The sequence below is a fragment of the Mchenga conophoros genome, linkage group LG12 (assembly GCF_057382185.1).
Source record: "Mchenga conophoros isolate Kocher_MC1m ecotype Shallow Benthic linkage group LG12, M_conophoros_male_GT1.1, whole genome shotgun sequence".
NCBI lineage: Eukaryota > Metazoa > Chordata > Actinopteri > Cichliformes > Cichlidae > Mchenga > Mchenga conophoros.
Genome location: NC_140537.1, coordinates 7,751,057 through 7,777,548, shown reverse-complemented (window position 1 = coordinate 7,777,548; position 26,492 = coordinate 7,751,057). Strand labels below are relative to the sequence as shown.

General features: G+C 38.8%; 2 protein-coding genes across 4 annotated transcripts; both read left to right on the top strand.

Moving 5' to 3' along the window:
- Positions 1-495: 495 nt before the first annotated feature.
- ncaph (non-SMC condensin I complex, subunit H) lies at positions 496-18,636 on the top strand. Of its 2 annotated transcripts, none has more exons than XM_085293555.1 (18): positions 496-919; positions 5,988-6,210; positions 6,337-6,427; positions 6,578-6,670; positions 7,161-7,278; positions 7,439-7,590; positions 8,938-9,127; positions 9,601-9,683; positions 9,969-10,156; positions 10,302-10,447; positions 11,393-11,499; positions 14,683-14,802; positions 15,179-15,286; positions 16,335-16,478; positions 16,706-16,816; positions 16,989-17,065; positions 17,324-17,399; positions 18,272-18,636. In XM_085293555.1, the coding sequence occupies exons 1-18, from the start codon at positions 742-744 to the stop codon at positions 18,329-18,331; spliced, it is 2,265 nt and encodes a 754-aa protein (XP_085149681.1). In that variant the 5' UTR covers positions 496-741; the 3' UTR covers positions 18,332-18,636. The 2 variants fall into 2 exon arrangements, with proteins under 2 accessions (XP_085149681.1, XP_085149682.1); XM_085293556.1 differs by lacking the exon at positions 496-919 and adding an exon at positions 4,857-4,993.
- An 814-nt stretch (positions 18,637-19,450) lies between these two features.
- Positions 19,451-25,850, top strand: vamp8 (vesicle-associated membrane protein 8 (endobrevin)). Of its 2 annotated transcripts, none has more exons than XM_085293553.1 (3): positions 19,451-19,662; positions 22,095-22,262; positions 23,760-25,850. In XM_085293553.1, exons 1-3 carry the CDS (start codon positions 19,648-19,650, stop codon positions 23,943-23,945), a joined length of 369 nt encoding a protein of 122 aa, XP_085149679.1. In that variant the 5' UTR covers positions 19,451-19,647; the 3' UTR covers positions 23,946-25,850. The 2 variants fall into 2 exon arrangements, with proteins under 2 accessions (XP_085149679.1, XP_085149680.1); XM_085293554.1 differs by lacking the exon at positions 23,760-25,850 and adding an exon at positions 23,406-23,734.
- The last annotated feature ends 642 nt before the right edge of the window (positions 25,851-26,492 follow it).

Genomic DNA, 26,492 nt, shown 5'->3' with positions numbered 1-26,492 from the left:
TTTACTAGAAAGCTATTTTCAACTTTCTACGCGTGTGTGTGTGTGTGTGTGTGTGTACACATATTTTACAAATTAAATAGAGTAAACAATAAATAAAATATATAAAAATATACAGAGTTGAGACATGTGCAAAACAGTGGCATTACTGTACAGTATGGAGTGCATAATGTTAAAGTTCCAGTAGTGAAGCTGAGGTGTCTATGACGTGTTCAGCAGTCTGATGGCCTGGTGGAAGAAGCTGTCTCTTATTACATGTTACTCATTACTTTTCTTAAAAGTAATGCAGTATGTTTCTTAATTACTTGCCATGACATCATCATTACTTCATGAAATGACCTGAAATGTATTGTTTCATAATTACTAGGTAATAATGTAAACCTATACACACCAACACAAATTTATATTTTAATCAGGATGCACATTTAATCTTTCTTCTAGTGTTTATGATTATTCGTCCAGAATTGCTGTGCGTTGCTGACCTACAGCAGACAAGAGCTTCTGGACATCTGGACTCATAACTCCAACAGTTTTATCGCCGATCTCCGACTCATCCCAGAGATCTCCAGAACACCGGAGGCTGCCCACTCTCCCCAGCCGGGCGGAAGTGCACGCAGACGGCGCCGAGATTGTAAACAAAGGCGAGGTAGGCGCGGAGGGCTACGGGCTAAGCTAAAGCTAACACCACACCAGCTGCCTTTACCCAGTATTTTCCTCGCCAATGTCCGTTCTCTGGCAAACAAAATGGATGAGATACGGCTCTCCATCACTAACAACAGACAGATTATGGACTCAAATGTCATGTTTTTCACCGAAACATGGTTGAACAACAGCTGCCCGGACAATGCTATCGAGTTAGCAGGACGCCACACACACCGAGCCGACAGGCTAGCCGATGACTCCGGCAAGACCAGAGGTCGAGGTTTGTGCATTTATATTAACAATGCTTGGTGCATGAACTCCACTACTACTGAGAGTCACTGCTCACCTAATGCGGAGTTTTTAATGGTAAAATGCAGACCTTATTATCTCTCCAGAGAACTCACTTCGATCATACTCACTGCCGTGTATATACCCCCCGACTAGGGTTGCCAACTCCCTGAAAAATAAATAAGGGACACCTCGTGGCCAGGGCCGGGCGACCCAGTTGTCTTCACCCTTCCCAGTGTGGTGAATTTTCTAGCTCTTTTTTTGTGTGTGAAATTATTTTTTTTAACCCTTTGACTTGAATTTGATTTAAGTAGATGTGTATTCTTTGTGATATGAACACATGTGAAACAAATGATCATTTAGCCATTTATTTTTAGCTCAAAATGACAACATTAACACATAAAACAGGTCTCTTTCTTAAACAGAAGCCTGTCATGCTTAACTTTTGAGAATATAAGTAAATCTTTCTTTAAAAGAACTCTGTCCTGCTTAACTTAAAATAATAGAAAACAATAGAAAGAAAAATATTCTTGTAACAGTGCACATTTAGTGCATTTAGTACAATTGGCTTCAGCTGAGGTATTATTTCAGCTTTTCTAATGCTAATCAGCTGCTCCCGTTTGAAAACCCGCTTGTTCCCATGATTACGCATCTTAACTCATCATCATTATTCATCTATGTATTACTTTTATGTATTAGTCATCTATTTGTTGTAATCATCTATCCTTGCAGTCGTTTATTACACAAAATAAATTATATTATCACACTTCTGGCCACATAGCGCTGATATTCACTGCACATGCCCATATTAACTTTTTCCAGCCAGGTGTTTTCCTTTTCCCATTCTTCCCTTTCTCTGAGGGGAACAAACATTGCTGCTCTAACGCTGGGCTCACACTGTGCGGTTTTAGGCCCATTTTGAGCCGATTTTTGAGTGATCGGACCGATTTTGGCCTTCATCGTGTAGTATACGTGGGGTAACGAGAAGTGATTAACACCTCACGACCAGCTCCCGATCATCAATCGCTCGTGAGCCGCTCACACTGCTCGCGCGCAAACACGTAAACGCAGTGAAAAAGACGGAGCAGCACGGCTGTGCAGCGTGTGATCTGGACACAAGCGATGGAGGCACAACTTGTAGAACTTTGAAAAGCTCATCCGAGCCTTTTCGATGTGGCCTCACAAAATTATCACGACCACAACAACCGTGAAAATAGTTGGATCTACATCGCTGCTAAATCACAGCTGCCTGATCATGTTTTTCATTAGCAATTTAGCAAAGTTGATGGTGGTGGTGTGTCTGTGTGAGTGAGAGACGGAGAGAGAGAGCGACAGATTTTCTGTTATAACCTTAATTTTATGGAGGCACAGTGTGAGCACTCAGGTCGCATCAGAGCATCGGGCGGTATAGTGTGAGACCTGCATCGTGACCTACCAACTTCTAACCCCTGCGAGTCAATCGTGCAGTTTGAGCAGGAGCTGAATAACGCGACTGAAAAAATCGCACAGTGTCTGCCCAGCTTTAGGTGTACTGTCGTCCGAGACTTGCACCGCAGTGACGGCGTTTGTTTCCCTGTTGGCCATGCTTCTTGTTGTGGTCATCTGTTGTCTTCCGGTATTTTCTCCGTAAGCGACCTTTCCTCGACCAATGAGATGAGCGGTAATCTGAATTGTCATACTCGAATTGTCATAAGTGTGCTGTCAGCTCATTGGTCACAAAGCAGGAGAGGGGCTGGGAATTATGTTTTCAAACAAAGCGTTAATTCCATAAACATTTATAGACTACTTTTGATTCTCACTGTATTACGGGACAAAGTGCGTCCCTTATTAGCTCAATACGGGACGTGTACTTTTGTTTCTAAATACGGGACGATTCCGTATTTTAAGGGACGGTTGGCAACCCTACCTCTACCACACATTACACGAGAACACACTAGTCCGCGTACACACGGTAGCATCCATTACAGGGAGAGTGCGAAGAAGAACAAAAAGGGGGTGACACACCAGTCATGAGACAGGAGGCGCCGCCAAGTGGTGATACACTGCATTACAATAGCAACTGTTACATCATGGAAACTGTAATGAACTGGCTAATGTTTAACTTTGAATTTTTCTCATAGGTCTTTTGCAGAAGGTCCCTATAGACAAAAACTAAATGGGAAAAATTGAGCAGGGTTAGTGTCACACTAATAAAGGAATATGTCTGTGAAGGTTCTCAGTCATCCAGGTCATCGTAGTCAAAGGAGCTTGCAAAGAAAAGCGTCTGGACTAGTGGGAGTAACTCCCACTAGGTTTATATCTGGGACTCTCCACCATTTGACCTTAGAACTGAAGAAGCTTTTCGGATGAGAGGTGAAACGTCTTCAAGCAACTTAAAGAAGTCCAGACGCTTTTCTTTGCAAGCTCCTTTCACTAATAAAGGAATGTAACTGTAATTTCTCATTTGAATGAGAATATTCATTTAGAGGAAATCATACGGGATTGTGTCACAGTTATTACTTACCTAATTATTACTTCCCTGAAAACTGATATTTAAAATTCTGTAAGTAGTTTAACAAAATTTTGACTTTCTTATATCAGTTCTGAATCCATTCACCATACAGCTTACCAGCAACACAGTCTTGATTGTCACTGCCATCTAGTGAGTAGCCGAATGAAATGAAATGAAATGAAGCAGCTGCTTCATGTCATTAGGAAGATTGCTTTTGCTTTAGTTTTTATTTCAGTTAATAATTATAAGAAAAATAGTTATTAATGAAATGTACTGTGCAACTTGCATGCTGCTTTTCGGTCTTTACTTTAGTAGGTGAATGTCAGTTGATGTTATTAGAGCTGTGGCTGTTAAACAATATCTGTCAAGTGTCTATTAAGTGATAGAAGTAAAAACAAAATGGTTCCGAGCAAGGTGCTCCATCCTGACATGTTGTTTTGCTTTAGTGTGATGTGAATATCAATATATGTTTACTGAGTCACAGCTGCTTAACTTCGAGACCCTAGCCTCACATGTCATGCTTGACCTGTGAGGATTACAGCAAACACTTTTTCAGTGTGTCATCACATACAAAATACACTCATTCAAATCAAATCAAATCATTTTTTATTGTCACATCACATGTGCAGGCACACTGGCAAAGCACATGCGAGTGAAATTCTTGTGTGCGAGCCCCACAAGCAACAGAGATGTGCAAACACAACAACACAAACGAGCAAAATACAAGAATGGCCAACCTGAAACTAATAAATATATGTACAATATATAATAGTGTATGCATTTCTGGATGTGTATACTAAATATTTTCCTACGTGTGTGTGTGTGTGTGTGTGTGTGTGTGTGTATACACATTTTTACAAATTAAATAGTAAAAAAAAATAAAAAATAAAAAATAAAAAAATAATAATAATAATAATAATAATAAAATATATAAAATATACAGAGTTGAATATGTGCAAAACAAGTGGCATTTATATACAGTGTGGAGTGCATAATGTTGAAGTTCCAGTAGTGAAGCTGAGGTGTCTATGACGTGTTCAGCAGTCTGATGATTCAGTACCAATTATTGCTCTTATTAAGGAGCAGACCACTTAAACATTAAAGGATTTACTGACTCACTCGTCAGTGATCATAGTAGTCAAAAGATCATTGCATAAGGAAGACATGGTGGGGGATGCTATATTGAAAATGAAACAAAAAATCCTGATTATCTGTCATAAAAATTGATGAACACTTACTTTTTCGTGATGTAATGTTTTTATTAAACAATATCATAAATTAAACAATTCAACAAAAACTACTTATGTTAATATAAAAGAAGAAAATCATTGAGTTTTATCTCAAGATCACTGTTTTCATACATAGTTAGGAATCATTAAACTACTCTGAATCTGAATCTCACTTTCTCTCGCTGTCGTGGGCGCGGTTAGCGTCATGACGTAGGTTGCTGCTACGTAAACCGTTCGGCGCAAAAATTCAAACGCTGTACAGGAAGAAATTTGCTGCTTGTTCTTTGTCATATTACAACTTATAACGGGTCTACATAAGTCTCCGTCGGATTTAAGGCAATTATCGGTACGTTTCGGGGCTGAAGCAAGTCTTGTGATAAAGTTTTTATTTGTTAGTAAGCCTGCTAACGCTAACTGTAAGAACACGTTCATACCGAAGTTAGGGTTGTTATGCTAAAATGCATGTAATGTTAGCTTAGCGTGAGCATGTAAGTGCGTTTGAGCTGTACATGTGTTTCTTTCGTAATTATTTTACTAAACTAGCTTACCAAATATGTTGTGCTAAGATGGCGTTTGCTTTCTGAAAATTGATTTTAATTGAATGTATATAACCTTTTCACTGGTTTAATACTTTATTGTAGAGTTCCTTTGTTTATATGCGAGTAGCGTTCAAGCTAAGTTAAACTGATGGAAATCCAGAATAAAGTCAATGGGAGTCTACAAAAGGAAGGATTCGCTGGCTGTGCTATACTAATAAATGATGAACCCTTAAAGTAATCAACGTTGTTTCGGTAGCAAACAGGCAAGATTAATGCGAACTTAACTCTAGCATATCGTGCTTGCATAACCAGAGCCAACAATAAGAGTTTCTTGTATTTTTTTCTCCCAATTTCATAAGATCACATTCTCTCTTCTTATTCTCATTAGTGACTTTTAAACTTGGCATAAACTTTGTTTTCCTTTATAAGTTCCAAACAGCTGTAACAACACAAGCACAGCACTTTGTAAAAACAGCTGTTTCAGAGTTATGTTAGCATCAAATATATACCTTAATTCCTCATCCCGTGGGTTGTATTGACAGATTTCACCACCGAGATCCATTGAGTTACTTTTAATATTTTTCCTAAAGATTTTATTTGGGTTGATTAGAGGAGTTTTTTACATGTAAATTTTGGTTTTGGCTCAGTTAACTACAACAAATAGTTAACTGAGCCAAGTTAACTTTCTCTCCTGCTTCAAATTGATATGTGTACGGTACATTCAGAGCACTGAATTCTGCTCTTTAAGCACAATTTTTTTCCAACCCTCTGTTCAGTCCAAACATCTTTTCCTATCTCCAGCAAAGATGAGCGCAGCCTCCACACCCGTCTCCCGGGTACGACCAGGATGGATGTCATCCTGTTTGAAGAATAAGGGTCTGTCCCCTGCAGGCAGCAGCACTCCACTGCTGTCAGCTTTCCCTGGAAACGATGATGAGCAGGAGCGACGTCAGCGTAGGAGGTCAAGAGTCATTGACCTTCAAGCTGCAAGTGATTCCTCCTTAAATGACTCTGCATCTCACAGGTATGCTGTAGATAATGGCAAAACTAAAAGTAATTTGTAAAAACATTTTGTGCCATGGCTTTGACAAATAGTGCCTGGCTGCTATGTATCATGTGAGCTCAAAGACAATCTCATTATCCTAATCAGCACTGTGGGAACTCCTGCTGCCGTGCCCAAGTTGTCAAATGCACAGATCTCAGAGCATTACTCCACCTGCATAAAACTCTCCACTGAAAATGTAAGTATTTGTATGTGCATGCATTTTCCTCTTTTTCCCTTTATAGTAAATGTCCTTTGTCTTTCTCTGTGATTAGTAGATGAGAAAATATGACAAAATACAGGAAAAATAAATTAATAAATTACTTTTTTTTTTTATTCTTATCAACAGAAAATCACCACAAAAAATGCATTTGGTCTGCATTTGATTGATTACATGGCTGATATTCTCAAACAAAAGGATTCAGAGCTCACCAACTTCAAGGTATGTGTAACTGATTGTTTCATTCATCATTTTGGTTATCTAAAAGTCTTTGAACTGATTTAAACATTTGAATGAAGCATCATGATAAATAATTTTCTGGTTGTTGGAGAACATAGAAATGTTGTTTGTTTTTTAAGTGTGTTTAAAATATCAGGAAAATATATTTCTTAGACTCAGCACCCACCTGACTTGTTTAAGTTAGGCAGGTGCTAACACCAGTTTGATTTTAATTCAGGGAAGCAGAATTTATACAAAATTAAGGCTGCATTCTGTCCAGTGTGGTCTCTCATCTCACAGGCAATAAGTTCACTCATTCTGAGAAAGTGCAGGATTGTGTATTAACCTAGAGTATCTGCAGGGGTATTGTGGTGTAATTACTTCAACATATGAAGGGTCCTATAAAAGGTGATGTCGTACACTGTGAAATATGTATTTATTATTAAGTTTTGCAAGTAGTATCCTTCAATATTTACATCTTTTCATCCTAAAGGTGGCAGCTGGCACTCTGGATGCCAGTACGAAAATCTACGCTGTGAGAGTGGATGCTGTTCATGCTGATGCCTACAGAGTGCTGGGTGGTCTGGGTGCTGAAACCAAACCTGGAGAGGGTGAGAGTCTCTGTATTGTTGTTGGATTTTTCTTTTAACCGTACTTGTGCTGTGGCTTGAGCTTTCTGGCTTTTTCTAACACAGTTTTAAAGTTGTTGAACCCACCTTCCTGTACTATTGAACATTTTCTGCTTTTTTTGAATTCCTTGTGCATACACAGGCCATGGTGCAACAGAGGAAGATGGAGATGATGCAGGACTTGCAGGAGGTGAAGTCACTGCCAAACAGCCAAAGAAGAAAAGGCCTCCCAAGAAGACAGTAGAGCAAAACCTGAGCAACATCAACAGTGCTGAGTCTGAAAGGAGATGTGAGGTATGTAGAGGTCTTAGCAAAGTAACTAAGATAATGCGCACCTCAGTTCTTCTTTTTTCTTTTTCTTTTTTTTTTTTTTGTACTTTTTTAAATAACAGAAGTATCGTTCAGGGCTTCTGGACCACTATGCCAATGACTAATCATGGGAAATATTCCTGCTTATTGCTTATGTCATGCATCAATAAGCAATAATAGAATATAGCTATCGATGTATAGATCCAGGAATACAGCATTTGGGTTAAATAAGAATGAACTGAAAACAACCTTTGCGAGATCTAGGCTCATTAATGCACATAAATGAACAACACTAAAAACATTCAGAGGCTGTTTGTTTTGTTTTCATTTCACTGTTTGGATTTTGGGTCAAATCATTCTGTTTTGTAGCCAACAGACTCAGCTATGTTGTTATCTTATACCACCAGAATAGAAGATGCAACTCCCTCGAGATGCAGTACACACCCTCACTCCATTAAAATAGGTGGAATGCTTTAAACTGATATATATAATATAGAAACAACAAAGACCCAGAGAGAGGTAGATCTCTATTTTTATGCCAAATGTAAATATCATCGATACGCAAACAGTGCTGTAATCTAAGTAAGCAGTACTTGATTCTAACCAAGGAAACTATACTTTGCTAGTTTCTTCACTTAAGGTAATGTAGCTGTTTTAACAGCTGATATATGTGATGGGTTTTGAACATGAGCTGAAAGTATATTCATTAGGCTTGGGCTATTTATGAGCTTAGATTTTTGTTAATTATTTAATTAATTAAATCCTTATTGATATGAACATGCTTCAGCTGTGATTATATTACATGAGGAAAAGGTTAGTGTACAGGAGAATCAGTAAAAAAAAAAACAGCCTTCTGTTTTATTTCCTGTACAGAAACTCACTGTTCAACATGATAAGCTGGAAAATACAAATTTATGAATACTGCTTACTATTTTTGGTGTTGTTATATATTTAGCAGTCAAATTAAGAACGATCTTACTGTTTAGAACTGGGGAAAAAAAAGGGTGGCAGTCCCCGTACCAAATTTTTATATGCATTTATGTGCAGAGGTCTCTTTACTAAATGTTAAACAACTTCAGCATCACTGCTAGAGTTGATGTTGGATTACTATCATGGATTACGGCTTAAATCCACTGATGATTGATACGTTTGTTTGATTTAGATCAATAGTTAAATTAGATGTTGTCTTAGAAGACACCTCGAGGGATTTTTCTTTTCTTTTTTTTCATTACTATCACAGCATCACTTTGCCATAGTAATAAGCTTAAATGCCTCTTAGTTGATATCAAGCTAGGTTGTGTTTATGATAAACTTTCTGTCTTCCCCACAAAGGTGGACCCCATGTTTCAGCGGATGGCCTCATCCTTTGATGAGAGCAGCACAGCTGGGGTCTTCCTGTCAGTTCTTTTCAGTGAGAGCAGTCGCTGCGAGCTGCTCTTTCCATCCCACATGACCCTCCTGCAGTCCAGACCCGCCTACTCTCCTCCATCTCCACAGGGGGTCCCAGCATCCCCATTCATGGGTAAGTCTTTCAATAAGCCCAATAAATTCATTTACACTTGGACGTTAAATATTGTGCCGCTAGTTGTATGTTCATAAGAACCTTAATAATAATGGATTGGATTTATATAGCGCTTTTCAAGGCACCCAAAGCGCTTTACAATACCACTATTCATTCACTCTCACATTCATACACTGGTGGAGGCAGCTACAGTTGTAGCCACAGCTGCCCTGGGGCAGACTGACAGAAGCGAGGCTGCCATATCGCGCCATCGGCCCCTCTGGCCAACACCAGTAGGCAAGTAGGGTAAAGTGTCTTGCCCAGGGACACAACGACCAGGACAGAGAGGAGGGGATCGAACCGGCGACCTTCCGGTTACAGATGCGATTCCCAACCCCCTGAGCCACGGTCGCCCCCCTTAGCACTGTATCACTGTCATCCTTCGGGTTCTCCCAGAAATGAAAACTTGTCTTTCTGTAACATGTCACTCGCAGCTGGACTGCAGCGTTCCCAGGAGAAAAGCTCCGTCTGCCCCTCACTGCAGGACTTCTCGTTCACTAGCTGGAATCCGGAGCACGTAAGAGAAAACGGATCTAGTGCTTATTTCTGTCAGTTGTTTCTGAATACTAGTTGTAATATGATTAGGTTATGGAATTTCCATCCTACAAATCTGATTTAATCCTTTGTAAACTGATCTCCTTTGTTTTGTTCAGTTCTTCACTCTCTTTTAGTAGATACATAAAGGAAACCCTATTTTACTACAGCTCTAGTGTGTGCAACTATTTTTGCTTGCAAAGTAAAAGTCCTTAGAAATGTAAAGTCCTGCAGGTTTGAATTTAATATTCTATGCATGTTCTTTCAGACCATGAATCAGCTCTTAGAGAAGATGAAGCAGGGCGATCATGTGTTTGACGTGAACAATGAGCCTGAGCCAGAGCCAGAGGAAGATGACTGTCCTGACTTTGATGGTGACTATGAGGAGGGAGTGGGTGACTGTGAGGATGGATCAAAGGAACACAAGGAGGGTTGTGAGCCCTCTGGCAAAAGAAGGTAAGATTGAGGATTGGACAGCAGCGCAGGGAAGTCTTTTGTTTGTTTTTTTCCCTTCCTCTTGTCTGTCTCCTAAACCTTTTCTATAAATGGATGGTAAATTTGCTTTCGTTTTTAGTTTGAATGGTTTTATGATGCCATACAGGGATGTGATTCCCATTGGAGAGGGAGACATCGCCACCATGTGCTTGCAGCTGTCCTCTCAGCCCAGGGAGTATTCATACTTCAGCCCCAGGACCATGGCCACGTGGGCTGGACCTGGCTACTGGCAGTTCAAACCGAAACACAAGTGTGAGTGAAATTAAGGTTTTAGCAAAGACCCATTTTAGTTGCAGTAAAAGCGTTGCATTATTGCACCTTATAACAAAATACCAAACTCCAAATTTTCTTTGAAAGTAAATAAAGTAATTTCTGTAAGCTTTCATATTTAAGAAACCATCCACTTTACAAAGCCGATGAGAAGCCAGAGACGTTAAAAAGGTTTTGAAATTGTGCTGCTTTTTAAAATATTCCACTTCCCAGCAGTCGGTGGTTACAAAGAGCTTCTGTTTTCATCACACAAAGAAACTCCTCAGCACAACTCCTTAGCTTAACCACACTACTTGCATGTACTACAACAGGTCCTGAGTAATACGCGTCAGTAAGAAACCGACTAGAATAACTGCTGAGGATCAAACCACTCTAGATCTGATATGTCGTTAGTGACTTGTAACACAGTGCCTTCTGAAGCAGAACACGGTCTAAATATTATGTCCTGCTGTGCTGCAGTTGTTAAACATCACAGTGCCATCCTTCAGGTCAGATTTGGCTTCAGATATAGAGATATTTGTGAGATGTGAGCAGACATTAGAGAAGTAGTTACGCTAAACAAGACATGTTACATATTAAAGTTTGTGTAGATGTTGACAGACAACACATCACATTAAAATTTTTCTTATTTATGTTGGTAAGATTAAATGTAGGCTTATGCTACTGCATTTGTTTTTGAAGTAACATGTCATAAGTAATGCCTGAAATCTATCATAAATGCATTCGGATGCATTATGCTGTCATACTGAAATGATGTTTACAAATTAGGATTATTTTCTGTTTTGAGTGATGTGGTAAATTAGGCCTTTTCTCTAACAACTGAGATGGTTTTCTAATGGTTGTCCTTTCTCACTAAATGTGTGCAGTGTAAAAGTAACCTGCCATCTGTAATCTCTGACCATTGTTATGTACTTTTATGTCATACAGTGGATCATTTACCTGAAAAGGAGACACGTAAAAGGAAGCCCAAAAAGACCTTTGAAATAGACTTCAATGACGATGTCAACTTTGATACCTACTTCCGAACAACAAGGGTAAAAAAAAAAAAAAAAAAAAAAAGAAAACATCTCTGCTGCTTCTGTCTTTTTTCTTTGTACAGGGAGTGCAGAATTATTAGGCAAGTTGTATTTTTGAGGAATAATTTTATTATTGAACAACAACCATGTTCTCAATGAACCCAAAAAACTCATTAATATCAAAGCTGAATGTTTTTGGAAGTAGTTTTTAGTTTGTTTTTAGTTTTAGCTATTTTAGGGGGATATCTGTGTGTGCAGGTGACTATTACTGTGCATAATTATTAGGCAACTTAACAAAAAACAAATATATACCCATTTCAATTATTTATTTTTACCAGTGAAACCAATATAACATCTCCACATTCACAAATATACATTTCTGACATTCAAAAACAAAACAAAAACAAATCAGCGACCAATATAGCCACCTTTCTTTGCAAGGACACTCAAAAGCCTGCCATCCATGGATTCTGTCAGTGTTTTGATCTGTTCACCATCAACATTGCGTGCAGCAGCAACCACAGCCTCCCAGACACTGTTCAGAGAGGTGTACTGTTTTCCTTCCTTGTAAATCTCACATTTGATGATGGACCACAGGTTCTCAATGGGGTTCAGAACAGGTGAACAAGGAGGCCATGTCATTAGTTTTTCTTCTTTTATACCCTTTCTTGCCAGCCACGCTGTGGAGTACTTGGACGCGTGTGATGGAGCATTGTCCTGCATGAAAATCATGTTTTTCTTGAAGGATGCAGACTTCTTCCTGTACCACTGCTTGAAGAAGGTGTCTTCCAGAAACTGGCAGTAGGACTGGGAGTTGAGCTTGACTCCATCCTCAACCCGAAAAGGCCCCACAAGCTCATCTTTGATGATACCAGCCCAAACCAGTACTCCACCTCCACCTTGCTGGCGTCTGAGTCGGACTGGAGCTCTCTGCCCTTTACCAATCCAGCCACGGGCCCATCCATCTGGCCCATCAAGACTCACTCTCATTTCATCAGTCCATAAAACCTTAGAAAAACCAGTCTTGAGATATTTCTTGGCCCAGTCTTGACGTTTCAGCTTGTGTGTCTTGTTCAGTGGTGGTCGTCTTTCAGCCTTTCTTACCTTGGCCATGTCTCTGAGTATTGCACACCTTGTGCTTTTGGGCACTCAAGTGATGTTGCAGCTCTGAAATATGGCCAAACTGGTGGCAAGTGGCATCTTGGCAGCTGCACGCTTGACTTTTCTCAGTTCATGGGCAGTTATTTTGCGCCTTGGTTTTTCCGCACGCTTCTTGCGACCCTGTTGACTATTTTGAATGAAACGCTCGATTGTTCGATGATCACACTTCAGAAGCTTTGCAATTTTGAGACTGCTGCATCCCTCTGCAAGATATCTCACTATTTTTGACTTTTCTGAGCCCGTCAAGTAGGGCTGCTCAATTAATCGAATTTTAATCACGATTACGATCTGGGCTTTCAACGATCATTAAAAATGACTGAGCCGATTATTAGCCCCTCCCTCATTTATCCGCGACACCTTAAAGGCCGGTCCGTGAAAATATTGTCGGGCATAAACCGGTCCGTGGCGCAAAAAAGGTTGGAGACCGCTGATTAAGAGGACCCGAGGGAAGCTCGGAAAGCTAAGCAGAAGTTATTTGGAGAGTGACTGCCGTTGGTTGAAAAGAGTTAAAAAAAAAAAAAAAAAAACTTCAGTGGTGTTGCACACTATTTTATATTATTTTTTTTAAAGTCATTGTTAACCCTTTAAAGCCGGTCAGAGCAGCATGCTCCGTTTTGCGTAACTATTTTTAAATCCCTGTAGAATCCAAACCGTGTAAGCTAGCGCAATAATTTGTTTTGCATATGAAACCGGAGGAGTTGTACTTACATCTGATGCCATCAGCTTGTCCTAGGTCACGGTTTCGTTCCACATATAGCTTTGCAAAAATTGCATAAAAAGCGCTTGCAGGAACAAAAACATAATATTCCAGAAACACGCTTTGCCGTTCCTATCAGCTGTTCGTAACACTTCCCACAGTAAAATGATGCACATGCTGTTTTCTTTGCAAATTTGCATCATAGGATTGTTTTTTGTTTTTCCTGCAGTATATAAAAATTGCTGTATCTCCAAAATAAAACTATGAAGACACTCAAAATAAATTTCCTGTGGTGGGAAACTATTTTTTTGCAACTTTATTGTATTTAAAGTTTTGAGGGATAAACCTCTTAAATTTCTCCAAGTAGAAATATATGTAAACAAAACAAAAGCGATTTTCAATTTTTTTTGTAGTTTATTGCACTTTTTTGCAATTTATGTAATTACTATGGACTTAATGCATACATATTATTAAAATATGGGCTATAACAGTTGTATTGATGTATAGCAACTTGAAATGCTCCCACAAATGGCACTACAGCATGTAAAAAAAATAATATAAGCTCTGGTGGACTTGGTTCTATGGTAGGTCTTAAAGGGTTAAATAAATATCGTCAAATAATCGTGATCTCAATTTCAGTGAAAATAATCGTGATTATCATTTTTGCCATAATCGAGCAGCCCTACCGTCAAGTCCTTCTTTTGACCCATTTTGCCAAAGGAAAGGAAGTTGCCTAATAATTATGCACACCTGATATAGGGTGTTGATGTCATTAGACCACACCCCTTCTCATTACAGAGATGCACATCACCTAATATGCTTAATTGGTAGTAGGCTTTCGAGCCTATACAGCTTGGAGTAAGACAACATGCATGAAGAGGATGATGTGGACAAAATACTCATTTGCCTAATAATTCTGCACTCCCTGTATATATGAAGCTGTCAAATACATTCACCTGTTCAACTACAGTGACTACTTTTTGAGCCATAGATGACCAGCTCTTCAATCATTTCAGTGTTTCACGTCATTGTGAACAAAGCCAGCCTGCTGCCATGGTTATTATAATAACATCAATCTCATGTACAAATATTAGTAATGGTGACAGGAGGTAAAGCTTAGCATGTTCTGTAGCAGAGTCCAGTGACAGAGTCTGTTTGTCAAGTATGCATCAGGAAACTTGCTGATCTGAGTCTTTTCTTGTGTGCTTCTGCATTGAAACATAACTCTTGTGATTTAACTATAATGATTAAATTCAGTTGAATCTCTAAAAGGTTTTGAAGTTTTGGATTACAGATTTTTGGGAAACTCACCAACCAAACTTTATCTTCCTTTCCTTTCACAGGCTGCCACCACTAACACCAAGTCTGCACTTAGTGCCAGAAGTAAAAAAACAACTCTACCAGCAGATTTCCAGTTTCCTCCAGAGACGCTCTCCCAGCTCAGCCTCAAACCCTCCAGCACAGTAAGACTTATTTCTTTTTACCATTTCAGGCCATACTTTATGTTAGCATTTCATAATTTAATTAAAATTATTAACTTTTTTAGATACTTCTAACTGTGCAGACATGATTTAATATTTACATCTATTTTCTTTTTAGTGTTTTTTTTAATATGGCTTGCAGTATCACATGGACTTCCTATTTACCTCTGTGAAAATGCGATATCTCAAAAATGATCTCGGATGTGTTTGAATCTCATATCAACTGTTTGTTTTGTGTTTGTTTTCATAAAATTGGGCAGTTTTACAGTCAGTATGTAATTTACTCAATATTTCCATAATTGAGTGCAAGTTGTTTGGGACGTATTAATATTGATCAATCTGGTCTTGTTTACTCTAGTTAAGTCCAGAAGGACAGAAGAGGCTGTCTGCAGAGCTCGGAGAAGGCATTGGAGATTATGACTACAACAACGCCAATGACACAGCCAACTTCTGTCCAGGTCTACAGGTCTGAAAAACTCTTTTTAGCATCACTTTTGATTTGATTCTAAGAAAGATCATTTCAGGTGTTCATTTATCACAAGGGATTACTTCTGCAGGTAGCTCCGCACATTTCATTGGACAGGATTTTAAACCGCATGCCCGGACACATTTCACTATCAATTCTGAATTGATTATATTGTAAAATCTTACTGTTTCTGGTTTATCCAGAAGTGGTTTGGGTTATGAAACACAAATTGTAATCTTAGGGTTGTATTTTGATGTTGCAATAACTACAACAATCACTAGTATATAGATTGTTAGTATTAGTAAAGAAACGACTCGTCTTTGCCGCAACATTTGACATACTACACATGTGGCCTGTGTCTAACCTTGTACATTAAATGTGATTATGCAGAACAACAATGTCTATCTCGGGCCCTGTGGCGGCAAACTGGCACCTACTCCCCCTATGTAATACATCAATTTGTTGGAAGACCAATAAATGTATATTTTTTAGTAGAATAACCCCACTTTTTCACCATGTAACCACATCAGTGATTTCTATCCACTGTTTTGCTGTTCCTGTCGTATTGAGTGCAGTCATTTATTCTTGTCTACTGCTAGTATCTCCTCCTGCACAGCCTGGTTGTACTTGGTGTGTTTTTTATTGCATATTTTGCAGGTACTGTGCTGTGCTGGAGTTTGATGTAGTTCCTTATTTAGGTAATAAATCGTGATCAGAGGCTGACACAGGGCTGTCAGTCTCACAAATCTTTGGGCTTGTCTCACTGACTGTGCTAGGAAACAAAAAGACATGGCAGTGCTATAGCAATTATATCTCTATATGATATTTTTATATCAGAGCGACTGTTTAAAACCTTTTCTTTTATGTATCACACACCTGTGACTGACACTACATGGAAACTACACCCTTTCTGCATCAAATCTTGTGGAAGAAGCTAAAAGCAACATCTAACCTGCTGAGGAATGAAAGAATTAACAAATCCCCGTCACGGCAAATCAACAACTGATTAGAAACCACATGTCAAATCTTTATTCATCTTCTGTTTCAGGGAGGTGACAGTGATGATGATGTTGAAGGGTTTGCTGGTTCAGATGACACACAGCCTTCGAGTGACAGCATGCCTCTGCCCTCACAAGATCTCGAGGGCGTGTCCACCTATGGGGAGGAGGATCTGGTACCTGAGCCACACAGGGTGAGCAATGCAACTAGTTTAGTCGTGCTTTAAGTAGCTCTTCCCTTTAGTAACATCTCTGCTCAAAAGCTTCTGCAGTAATATTTTTTATCATACCCCACTGAAAAATAGAAGATGGAACTGAAACAACTGTATGACTTAGGACAAATAGTCATTAATAATGGATATATTATAAGCAGAATTTTTGTTTGTGAACTTCTATAGTTCTACTTTGATTGTTTTTGTAGGTCAACAAGATTGAAATCAACTACGCCAAGACAGCAAAGAAAATGGACATGAAGAGACTCAAGAACAGCATGTGGACTCTTCTGATTGACAGCCCAGAAAAACCCACAGAGGTAAATTACACACCGCGTATTAGCTTCTTTTTTCTGTGGTGCATACAGTGACAAATTTCAGGTTGGTCATGCATCACATGCGGTGGGCACAGTTGCCTTCCAGGCGGCCCTTTTTCACTGCGTTTCTGTTTGACTCTGTGTTTTATTACTTGTTCCTTGGTGTTCCCTGTAGGGGGTGGAGACTGTGGAGAAACCTGAAGTGTGTGGAGAGAAAGTGTTCAGTCAGACCACAAAGACGCTGCTTCAAAGGTATAAGCAGATCTCTTGTCATGTCTGCCATGGCACAGCACTAATGAGGAGTATCAGACCTCACCAAAAGAATATTGGATATAAAATTATGGTTTGAGATACAGAAGTTTCTCTGACAAGCTAGTGTGAAGCTATACACGATCAAATCACGGTGTCACTGAAATACTAATTCCATCAGAATCATGAAAATCATCATTGATGAAATATAAAATTCTCTCTCTCACTCCCTCTCTCTGTCTCTCTCTCACACATATTCAGATTACCAAACACAATGGCTCAGAACCTGTCAGTGGCACTGGCGTTTGTCGCTTTACTTCATCTTGCCAATGAAAAGGTGAGTGTTGTTTGCTGTATGTTTTGTTTATTTGATTTCATTTGTTATTATTATGATGTATGTACTCTCCTCATGTTGGTGTAAAATGAGCTGCAGCATCAAGGGATGAAAAATTAAACCAATGTCAAACTGCACTTCCCATAGCAGCCAGATTGGCTTTAAATGCAAAGGTGGTTAAAGCTAATATGATGTCACCCATTTATTTTGCACTCTGCACCTTGTTGGTTTATTTTGGAGCCAGAAATTATGTCACATGGGTCAAAGCACTGAGTGCTATCACAGCTAATGTTTGTAGTTTGTATATATATATATATATATAGATATAGCTTTAGCACCAGGAAACTTCACTAAGGAAGGAATTTGGGTGTGTAACTGGGCAATTTATTTTTCAGTTCATTCATTCATTCTTTATTCCCTGAAATAGGATGTCCAAACATTCTCAGTCCTGATTGGCTGGCAGAGGTTCCTTAAAGTTACATATCTGGTTCAGCAAGTCCACGGAGTACATTAAAATGTAGGGCAGCCGTGGCTCAGGGGGTTGGGAAGTGCATCTGTAACCGGAAGGTCAACGGTTCAATCCCTGGGCTCTCTGTCCTGCTCGTTGTGTCCTTGGGCAAGACACTTCACCTACCGCCTGCTGGTGTTGACCAGAGGGGCCGATGGCACGATATGGCAGCCTCGCTTCTCAGTCTGCCCCAGGGCAGCTGTGGCCACTAGTGTGTGAATGCGAGAGTGAATGAATAGTGGCACTGTAAAGTGCTTTGGGTGCCTTGAAAAGTGCTATATAAATCCAATCCATTATTATTATTATTACTGCTGTGTCACGCTTAAAAAGTCGTCAGTCCTAATGTTTGTTTTTGTCTTTTTTACAGAATTTGGAGCTGGTGAAGGTTGATGACATGTCAGATATCATCATCAAACAAGGCCACTGAGGGAATTATGAATCATATGAGGCTTACTGCTACTCTTTTCTTCAATTCTCTTCTTTTTCAACTCTTTACTTTGTATATTTTTTTTTCTTTTTAAACGCTGTCCTGTTTCTATCTCCTGTCTCTACCTGCTTTTATTCTTTATAATTATAGTATGTTTGTTTCTCCTTTTAGTTTGTGCAATTGATGCATATCCTGTGTGTAGCTAATTACTCAACAGCACACAAAAAATGTACATTGTGAACAGAAATAAAAGCTTTTTTTTCTCAAATCTGATGGAGAAATTAAATCCAAAACATGTTACCCCACATTTTCTTGTTCTGTGGCAGTATTTCAGCACACTTAAACAATGGTTTTCAAACAGTTTTCCCAAATTGTCGTAATGCCTTTGATTATTTTTAGCTGCTTCTGATTCAAAGCAGCTTGCAGCAGTAATGACATAAGGGCATGCAATGACCAGTATTCAATCTTCGTCACCAGTTTCACCAGACAAAGAAACCGGTTTGTCAGGAGTCAAGCTGCTGGCTGGGTGAAATTTGTGACACCAGGAGAGGGAGGAGTAACTGAGCTGAGGCCACTGCTGCTAATCTAAGTGCTGCTCTCCAGTGTCACTGTTGTCCCCTTGAAATATTAACAAAAAAAACAAACAACTACATCCTCCTTTACTATCAGAAATGCATTGTGTTACTTTACAGTTATGTTAAGTTAGAAAGCAAGTTTGTCAGCCATCCTGAACACAAAGTTACAAAAGGTTCATCGCTAAGGGTTTCACCGCTAACATATCATGGGTACATCTTGGTATGACGCCTTCTTTAACAATAGAAGAGGGACTGCCGCCTACAGGTGTTTTTGGAGACAACAAAGGAAGTAAACGTATGCACCTGCAAAATAAAAGCACGGAGGTCGACAATGAAAGTTTGACTCGCTTAAAAATCATTACAATTGTTTTACAGGTAGTGAAAATCAATATGTGAATACGAGTATATAAAATACAATGACGATATTACTGTGTAAAGATTAAAGGAATCATATTTTTTTATATAATCTTTTTTTTCTCTAATGTTTACCCAACCACTTCAGCTGAAAACGATAGGTTGCTTTATTTTGGAAACCAAAGGGCGGAAACGGAGATTGAGTTCACTTAACAGTTGGAAGAAGGCAATTAAGGGAGGAAAGAAAACCACCAGGAAGTAAAACCGAGAGAAACGTATTTGCTTCGAGACTTTAAACTGTTTTTTAAAGGGTTTTAAATCAAATCGTCAACTTTTATAGAAAGTAGATCCATCAGTTTACGGATAAAGGACATTTTTTCCAGCAAGATGGACACTGATCCGGTAGGTGATAACGACCTTTGTTTATGTTGTTCAGAAAGCCTCCCCGCCGTCACCACTTAGTTCAGCGACAGTCTCAAACAGGTGTACTTCCACATAAATCAACCTGTACTTAACTTGAAACCTACCTCGGCTGAAAATAATAAGTCAGCGCACTAACTTTTTCATTTTTGAGGGAGCAAGTTCTAAGTAAAGCAGCTTAACAAAATGGCCTAATTACACACGGTGCTCAGTACGTGTTGGAAATGATTTTTGTAAAGTTGAGATGCGTTTGTTTTCCATAAAAATAAAGCCGCATACTTCAAGTAAACGTTTCCATGTACTACTGTCTATTTATAATACATGTTTCTAACTGATAAAACGGTTGTTTTTCACGTATTTCAAGAATGTTTCACAGGTCGTTGGTGGAGCCAATCGCCTGTAGCCAAGCTCTGCTGGAGCAAGTAGCAGTTTAATGCTAACTTACCTTACAAAATAGATATTATCCACTGGGCAACACTTGATGATGATGATGATTATTATTATTATTATTATTATTATTATTATTATTATTATTATTATTATTATTTCATTAGTAAAGGGGAAAAATAAACTTTTACAGGTAGCGCAGCTAAAGTGGTGTTTATTTGTGCTAAATTAGGTTTACTGCTCTCATGTTTTAACATTATTTAATGTCGGCACAAGAGAGGCATATGTGTGTGTGTGTGTGTGTGCTTTCCAACATCTTTCTTTGCCTACTTTCATGTCGCAATGACTTCTATGAAGACTTTTTTTTTTTTTTTTTGCTTTTTTGTTAACTAATAACAAAAAAGGCCACATAATGGACTAATTATAATCTGTTGGCAGTGCTGTTTATTCTGCTGAAAGGATAAGAACGTCCAGGCAGTTCTTTAAATATCTGTAATGACTCAACATTGTCGACTTAAATCAAAATACGTTTCCCTCTAGCCTGTAGGAAAATCTTACTTCCTGTAGTATTCAAATCTCTTTGTGTGTCCTCACAGATTAGGGCAGTTTCCCATTTGCCTACATCAGTGTGAGCAGTAAGGATTGAGTGTTTGAATACATGTTTTGGATTTACAGCTGCAGTCAAACATTTTAACAGGAAATATCTGTTGGAACATTTTAAGGTGTACTTCCTTGATCATTTTTCTCATGCACCAACCACATATTTACAAGACCCCTTATCTGTCAATTTATAAAGAGAGACTGAAGTCACTCAGCTTACAACATATCAAATATTTGAATTAGATGCTTAATGTAGCTGCCCTCTGCAGCTGCCTTGGACACTTTACTTTCTGTTTATTGATACTTGATAGGCATCAGCCATTCAGTGGGCCTGAATGACTGACGTGCTAACACTGGTACAGAGGAATGAGAGAGATTTAACACATGTAATGAAGATATAACAAGAATAAGAAAATTAAAGATGACTCCAGAGTTTGTTTGTTTTTTCAGAAACTTCTTCTGAAAAAGGATGAATGGAAAAGGAGAAAAAGAAAGGAGGGTGGGGTAACAGGAGAGGCGAGAGACACATGACGCAGGAGAACCTGCCCCGTTTCCTAGAGACAGTTTTGTTACAATCTGTTGCTGACTCATGGGACAGAGTGGTCCCTGCATGTTTACTGACACACACCCAACTGCACACAGCATTTCTGTGTTGAAATCACATGTACAGCTATGTGAGGTAACAGCTGAAGTTTCTCTTGAATTCACACATGCTCTTAGCAGACTTTCACGGATGTATAAAAGTGATAATTTAACAGCCACAAGGTGCAGCTCAAGGGCTTGTAAATAAACACTGTGGTTACAAATGGGTCAAAAGGACATATTTACATTACATGCTGCTTTGTCACTTGCAGACACAGTCATGGAGGTACTCATGTCCAATAAAACATGAAGAGGCCGGGCCTCATCAAAGACTTATAAAGGGATATTTTTGTAATTTAGCTGTGGACTTCTGTGAGTCTTTAGAGATTTTCCAGAGACAGGTTTGCAAAAGAAGTAGAACCTTTGATATTCTGACAGTCACTCTGACATTTTTGAGGTCTCAAAGCATAAGTACAGGAGATAGCACTATAGTTTTCAGGCCTGAAGGACACGTTTTGGTTTTGTTAAAACTGACGCTAAACCAGGTTAACATTTTTTTTCCGTTAACAAACTAAGCATCAGTATCAGAGGATATATCATAGTTTCCATCTCAAAATTGCACCTATTTAATGTCTATGACTTGGAGCAGAAGAACAAACTAGTGCTACATTCAGCATATGTTTGATTGATGAGCAGACTTCACTGTTCACCCAGCTGATACTTTTTATTTTTTGAATTGCTCTGTGTGTGTGTGTGTGTGTGTGTGTGTGTGTGTGTGTGTGTGTGTGTGTGTTCTGCAAATGGATTGCAGCTAACTCTTCTTTAATGACCCTTCTCTACACCAGGAGCGTGGAGGGATAGAAGAAATGCCAGAGCCTAAGGACAAGGTGCAGGCTCTAAAGGATCAGGTGGATGGCGTGAAAAGCATCATGACTCAGAATGTGGACCGGATCCTGGCACGAGGAGAAAGGCTGGATGACTTAATGGACAAGACAGAGGATCTGCAAGCAGGGGTCAGTGTGATCACGAGAGTTTTAACTTTCACTTGGCTGTGTGTAAAAGCAGGCTGAGATGTGGACAATACTCCCATACATGCACACTCGTAAATAAAGCTTGGTAAGCTGTGATCTTAGTGATACTGTTCAGTTAAACAAGAATAACAAGTCACTTCGGGCGGTGTCAGGTTCTCCACATAACAGAACAGAACAGGTGAAGTGTGGCCTTTTTCATGCCCTTATTCAACTTTAAGGATTTTACAAAGTCAACTGTGTAAAATGTAAATAAAACCAAATGAGGTCAACTATAGTGTCCCCTAGCAGTAAAGCTAATTACTCTTTTGTCTGTTTTGTTATCCGTTTGTACTCTTGAGGTTGTGGTTGCAGCAGGAAAAGACTTCTTAGAGCTTAAACAGTTGTATTTGACCACACTCACCTTCCATTTTCATTCATGGAAAAACAAGATCTCAAACACAGTAATAGCATTCATTTCCTAATCAGGCTTAATGTTAAGGCCATAGATGTGTAAAAGACGGACATGGTTACTGTGACATCTAATGAGGAGTATAAGGGACACATTAGGAAAAATTATTATTATTATTATTATTATTATTATTATTATTATTGTGGTGAGGAGAAAAAAAGAGAAATGTTTTCCTTGTAACTATACATCTATACAACGATTTGACATCTTAGTTTATGTTCTTATCTTATGTTTAGCTGATCCATCTTCTTCCCTTAAGCCTCATCAGAAATGGTCTCAGTGGCTGGGTGGATGCCAAGTAGCCTTTTTTAAGGAAGGGAAATGGGAATTAAAAGCTGAGGCATGCCACATTGCACCAGAGCTGCACTGAAAATCAGTGGCAATAGCTCTTATGAAGTGATGAATTCAAATGTTTTGGTTTAAGTGCTCATCAGCTTTTACAGAGGAGGACAGGACAGAGGTACAACAGTGAGTGTCTGCACACATCTGTAAAAAAAAAAACAATGAAGGCTCTGTCAATGTTTGGCCCTGCATTTCAGTCATTGATGCTGATGGAAATATGAACACAGAAGATTACTGTTGGCTTTAGATCCACTATGCAATATTGTCTGGAAAGCATCTGATTTGTAGAAAAACACACAGAACGAACACCATCAGTCGTGGATTGGTCTCCACAGAGCCCAGACTGGAACATCGCTGAAGCAGTGCGGGATCATCCGGTCAGAAGACAAAAGGCAGAAACATCCAAAGAAGAGTTCGAATGTCTTTCAAGAAGCCTAAGAATTATTCCTGAAGACCACTTAAGCAAAGCTGCCTAAGAGACTCCAGACTGTGTTGAAGAATAAAAGCGGTGGTATCAATTGTTGACTCTGAAAAAACAAATTCCTTTTATGTTTGCACAAATTTAATAAATCACTGTACCTCTTTGGCATTTTTCTAGCAAAATATTAACAACTTAAGACTAAACAGAGTTATATCAATAGAACTGATTACATAATTTTATTGATTCTCCTGTCTTTTTCCTTTTGTAGGCTCAGCACTTCAAGCAGACGTCTCACAAGGTGGCTCGCTCCTACTGGTGGAAGAATGTCAAGTTGATTGTGGTCATAATTGTGATAGTCCTAATTATCGTCCTCATTATCATCTTACTGGCCACAGGAGTCATCCCTACTAGTTCCCCCGTGGCTCCTATAGTTACTCCCACCAAGAAGCCCTAAACAGACAGAAATTTAAAAAATGTATAGTCAGAATAAAATCATAAGCATATTCCTATTGCACAATATCGAGGGAAAAAAATAAAATATATATATATATTACATACATATTACATACATATTACATACATGTAAGCTTGAGCAAATCACTGCTATATGGTGAAACCGTTAATACTACACAGTTTCTATGTTGAACTTTTAGGAATTCCAATATTTTATTCTTTGGTTTAAGGGACTTTAATGACAGAACAAGCTTTTGAAAGCCTTTCCCATACAATACCTGCTTCTTCTTCTTCTCTTTTTTTTTCTTCTTTTTTTTAACACATCCTAAACCGCTGTGGAACATCAGTGGTCAATGGCAGTAAAACACTACCGGTATTTTTAAAGGATGTTTCATAGCAGCACTGTCTACTCCTCTTTGTTAAACGGATTCACCATAAGCATTTATTTCATCCCAGCAAAGAGCGAGTCTCTCAAATTTTTGTAGTTGAAAAGAATCAAGCTGGATTATTCCAGTCTCATATTTTATGTTAGGTTTGTCTTAGATGTTGTCACTGGTGCACCTTTACAAAAGACAGCGTGTATAACGCAGAGTATGATTTGGATCGACTGTGTCAGGTAATAAAATGGGTAATATCTGGATCCTTTTTGACACTAGAAAATTACCACAGAGTTAACAGTTTTAGGTCACAGTATATTTAATGGGAGGATGAATTATGGAGTTGATTTTGACATCTGTCTGGCTTCTGGGCGATATTACATAAGCTTCCAAAACCACTCTGGCCCATCAGGTAACTGGACCTCTGCTGGTGTCCTGTTTAAAATGACAGTGGAACATTAGAAGTGGATATTTTGGGTACTTTTGACCCTCTGTGATTTGGCTTTTTATTTTTTTTGGTTCATCCCACTGAAGACAAATCAGATTTGGATCTGGGGTACGAGGAGGCCAGGTGAACACCAGGAGCTCTTCCATATGTTCTGGAGCCATTCGTTATCAGCAACAAATGTTATTAACGTTACCTGTCAGAAGTTTGTTGTGGCTGATTGGTGTATTTCAGTCAAAATGCTTCCAGTTTTGTTACAGTCAAGACAACCTACATAAGAACGGTTTATTGAATTAATATACTTTGAATACTCTCTAAATGGTGTTTATGAAGTAAGCAATGAAAAGATTACAGTAAAGCCATCAAGTGTGTTGACATTAAATGAGCAGTCGGTTACTACACCACTGAAACAAGGGGTGTAGTTTTAAATTTGCATCGAACTCCTATTCGGACCGTAAAGTTTAACTGATAGCCTACAGCTGACTAGCCACCTGCAGGTATGCAGTGCAGAAACTCACAGCCTTTGGAGGGGAATTGCAATGTCAACCACCTCTACAACACTCCCCCTCTGGCCTGTGTCAGCCACAGTGGATGTTACAATACCAGTTTAGTTTCAAAGAGGTCAAAGGGCTTCTGGTGTGAGCTGTATAGAGTCGTCATATTCTCACTGATGTGTATATTTGTAGACTTTAGCAGACCTCTCCATAAGTGCCTCTTCTGTAGAGGCTATTAATGTTACTTTTTTCTTATTTAATCAGAAGTGAATGAATAAAATCTGAATGTAATTTCTGTATAAATAAATTGTAACTGATTCTGTATACAACCCTAAAGTTTCATGATGAGGTAACAAAATCCCTGTTGGAAAAAATACTTTTTTCCCCTTTTTGGTCTCATCTCTTGATGCCTATAAACCACACTCTTGTTTCTGTAAGACATCTTCAGTGAGTCTGTTGCTGTGTTTAAGGATTTTTTCTACTGTGTGTAACTCTTGTAATTTAAAGCTCTTGAGGGTCTTATTCTGATGACTTACGGTATTTAATGGTTTTGACGGTCTGATAGAGAATAAATTGTATTTTTCTTCTGCTCTGTTGTCATGTCTTCTTCTGTGATCACAGTTTTGCCACAAGATGGAGACAGATTGTGATCTAAGCTCCTGTTTCTCCTCAGTTCATTCTATCCTATTCTGCTCAGTAGTGTGTACACAATTTAATTAGTGAGGAAAACGCACACGGTAGCACAGCGGTTAGCACTGTTGCCTCACAGCAAGAAGATCCTGAGTTCAATTCGACCATCAGCCTAGCATCTTTCTGTTTGGAGTTTGCATGAGTTCCTCCCAGTGTCCCAAGACATATAGTTATTAGTGATAGGTTAATTAGTAACTAAATTGTATTATTGTAGGGTGTACCTTACAATATAAAGCGCTTTATATTGTAATGCTCTGAGTCTATGAGCCTTATGCCATGAGAAGTGAATTCCAGCCCAAACTTACTGTAAACTTACTTACTATCCTTCAATATAGTGGAAACAAAATACTGTATCTATCACAGAAAATGTCTTTAAACTGAAAACAAAATAGCAAGATTGTGTTTAATGGACATAAAGCAGATTTCACAAGGTCGAGGTCATCCATTTACTGACTCCTCCACTAAATGGGACACGCCTTTGCCCTGGCATGTCTAATTAAATTCTTTATTTCCTTATTATAGAATATCTTCCATCATGGTTT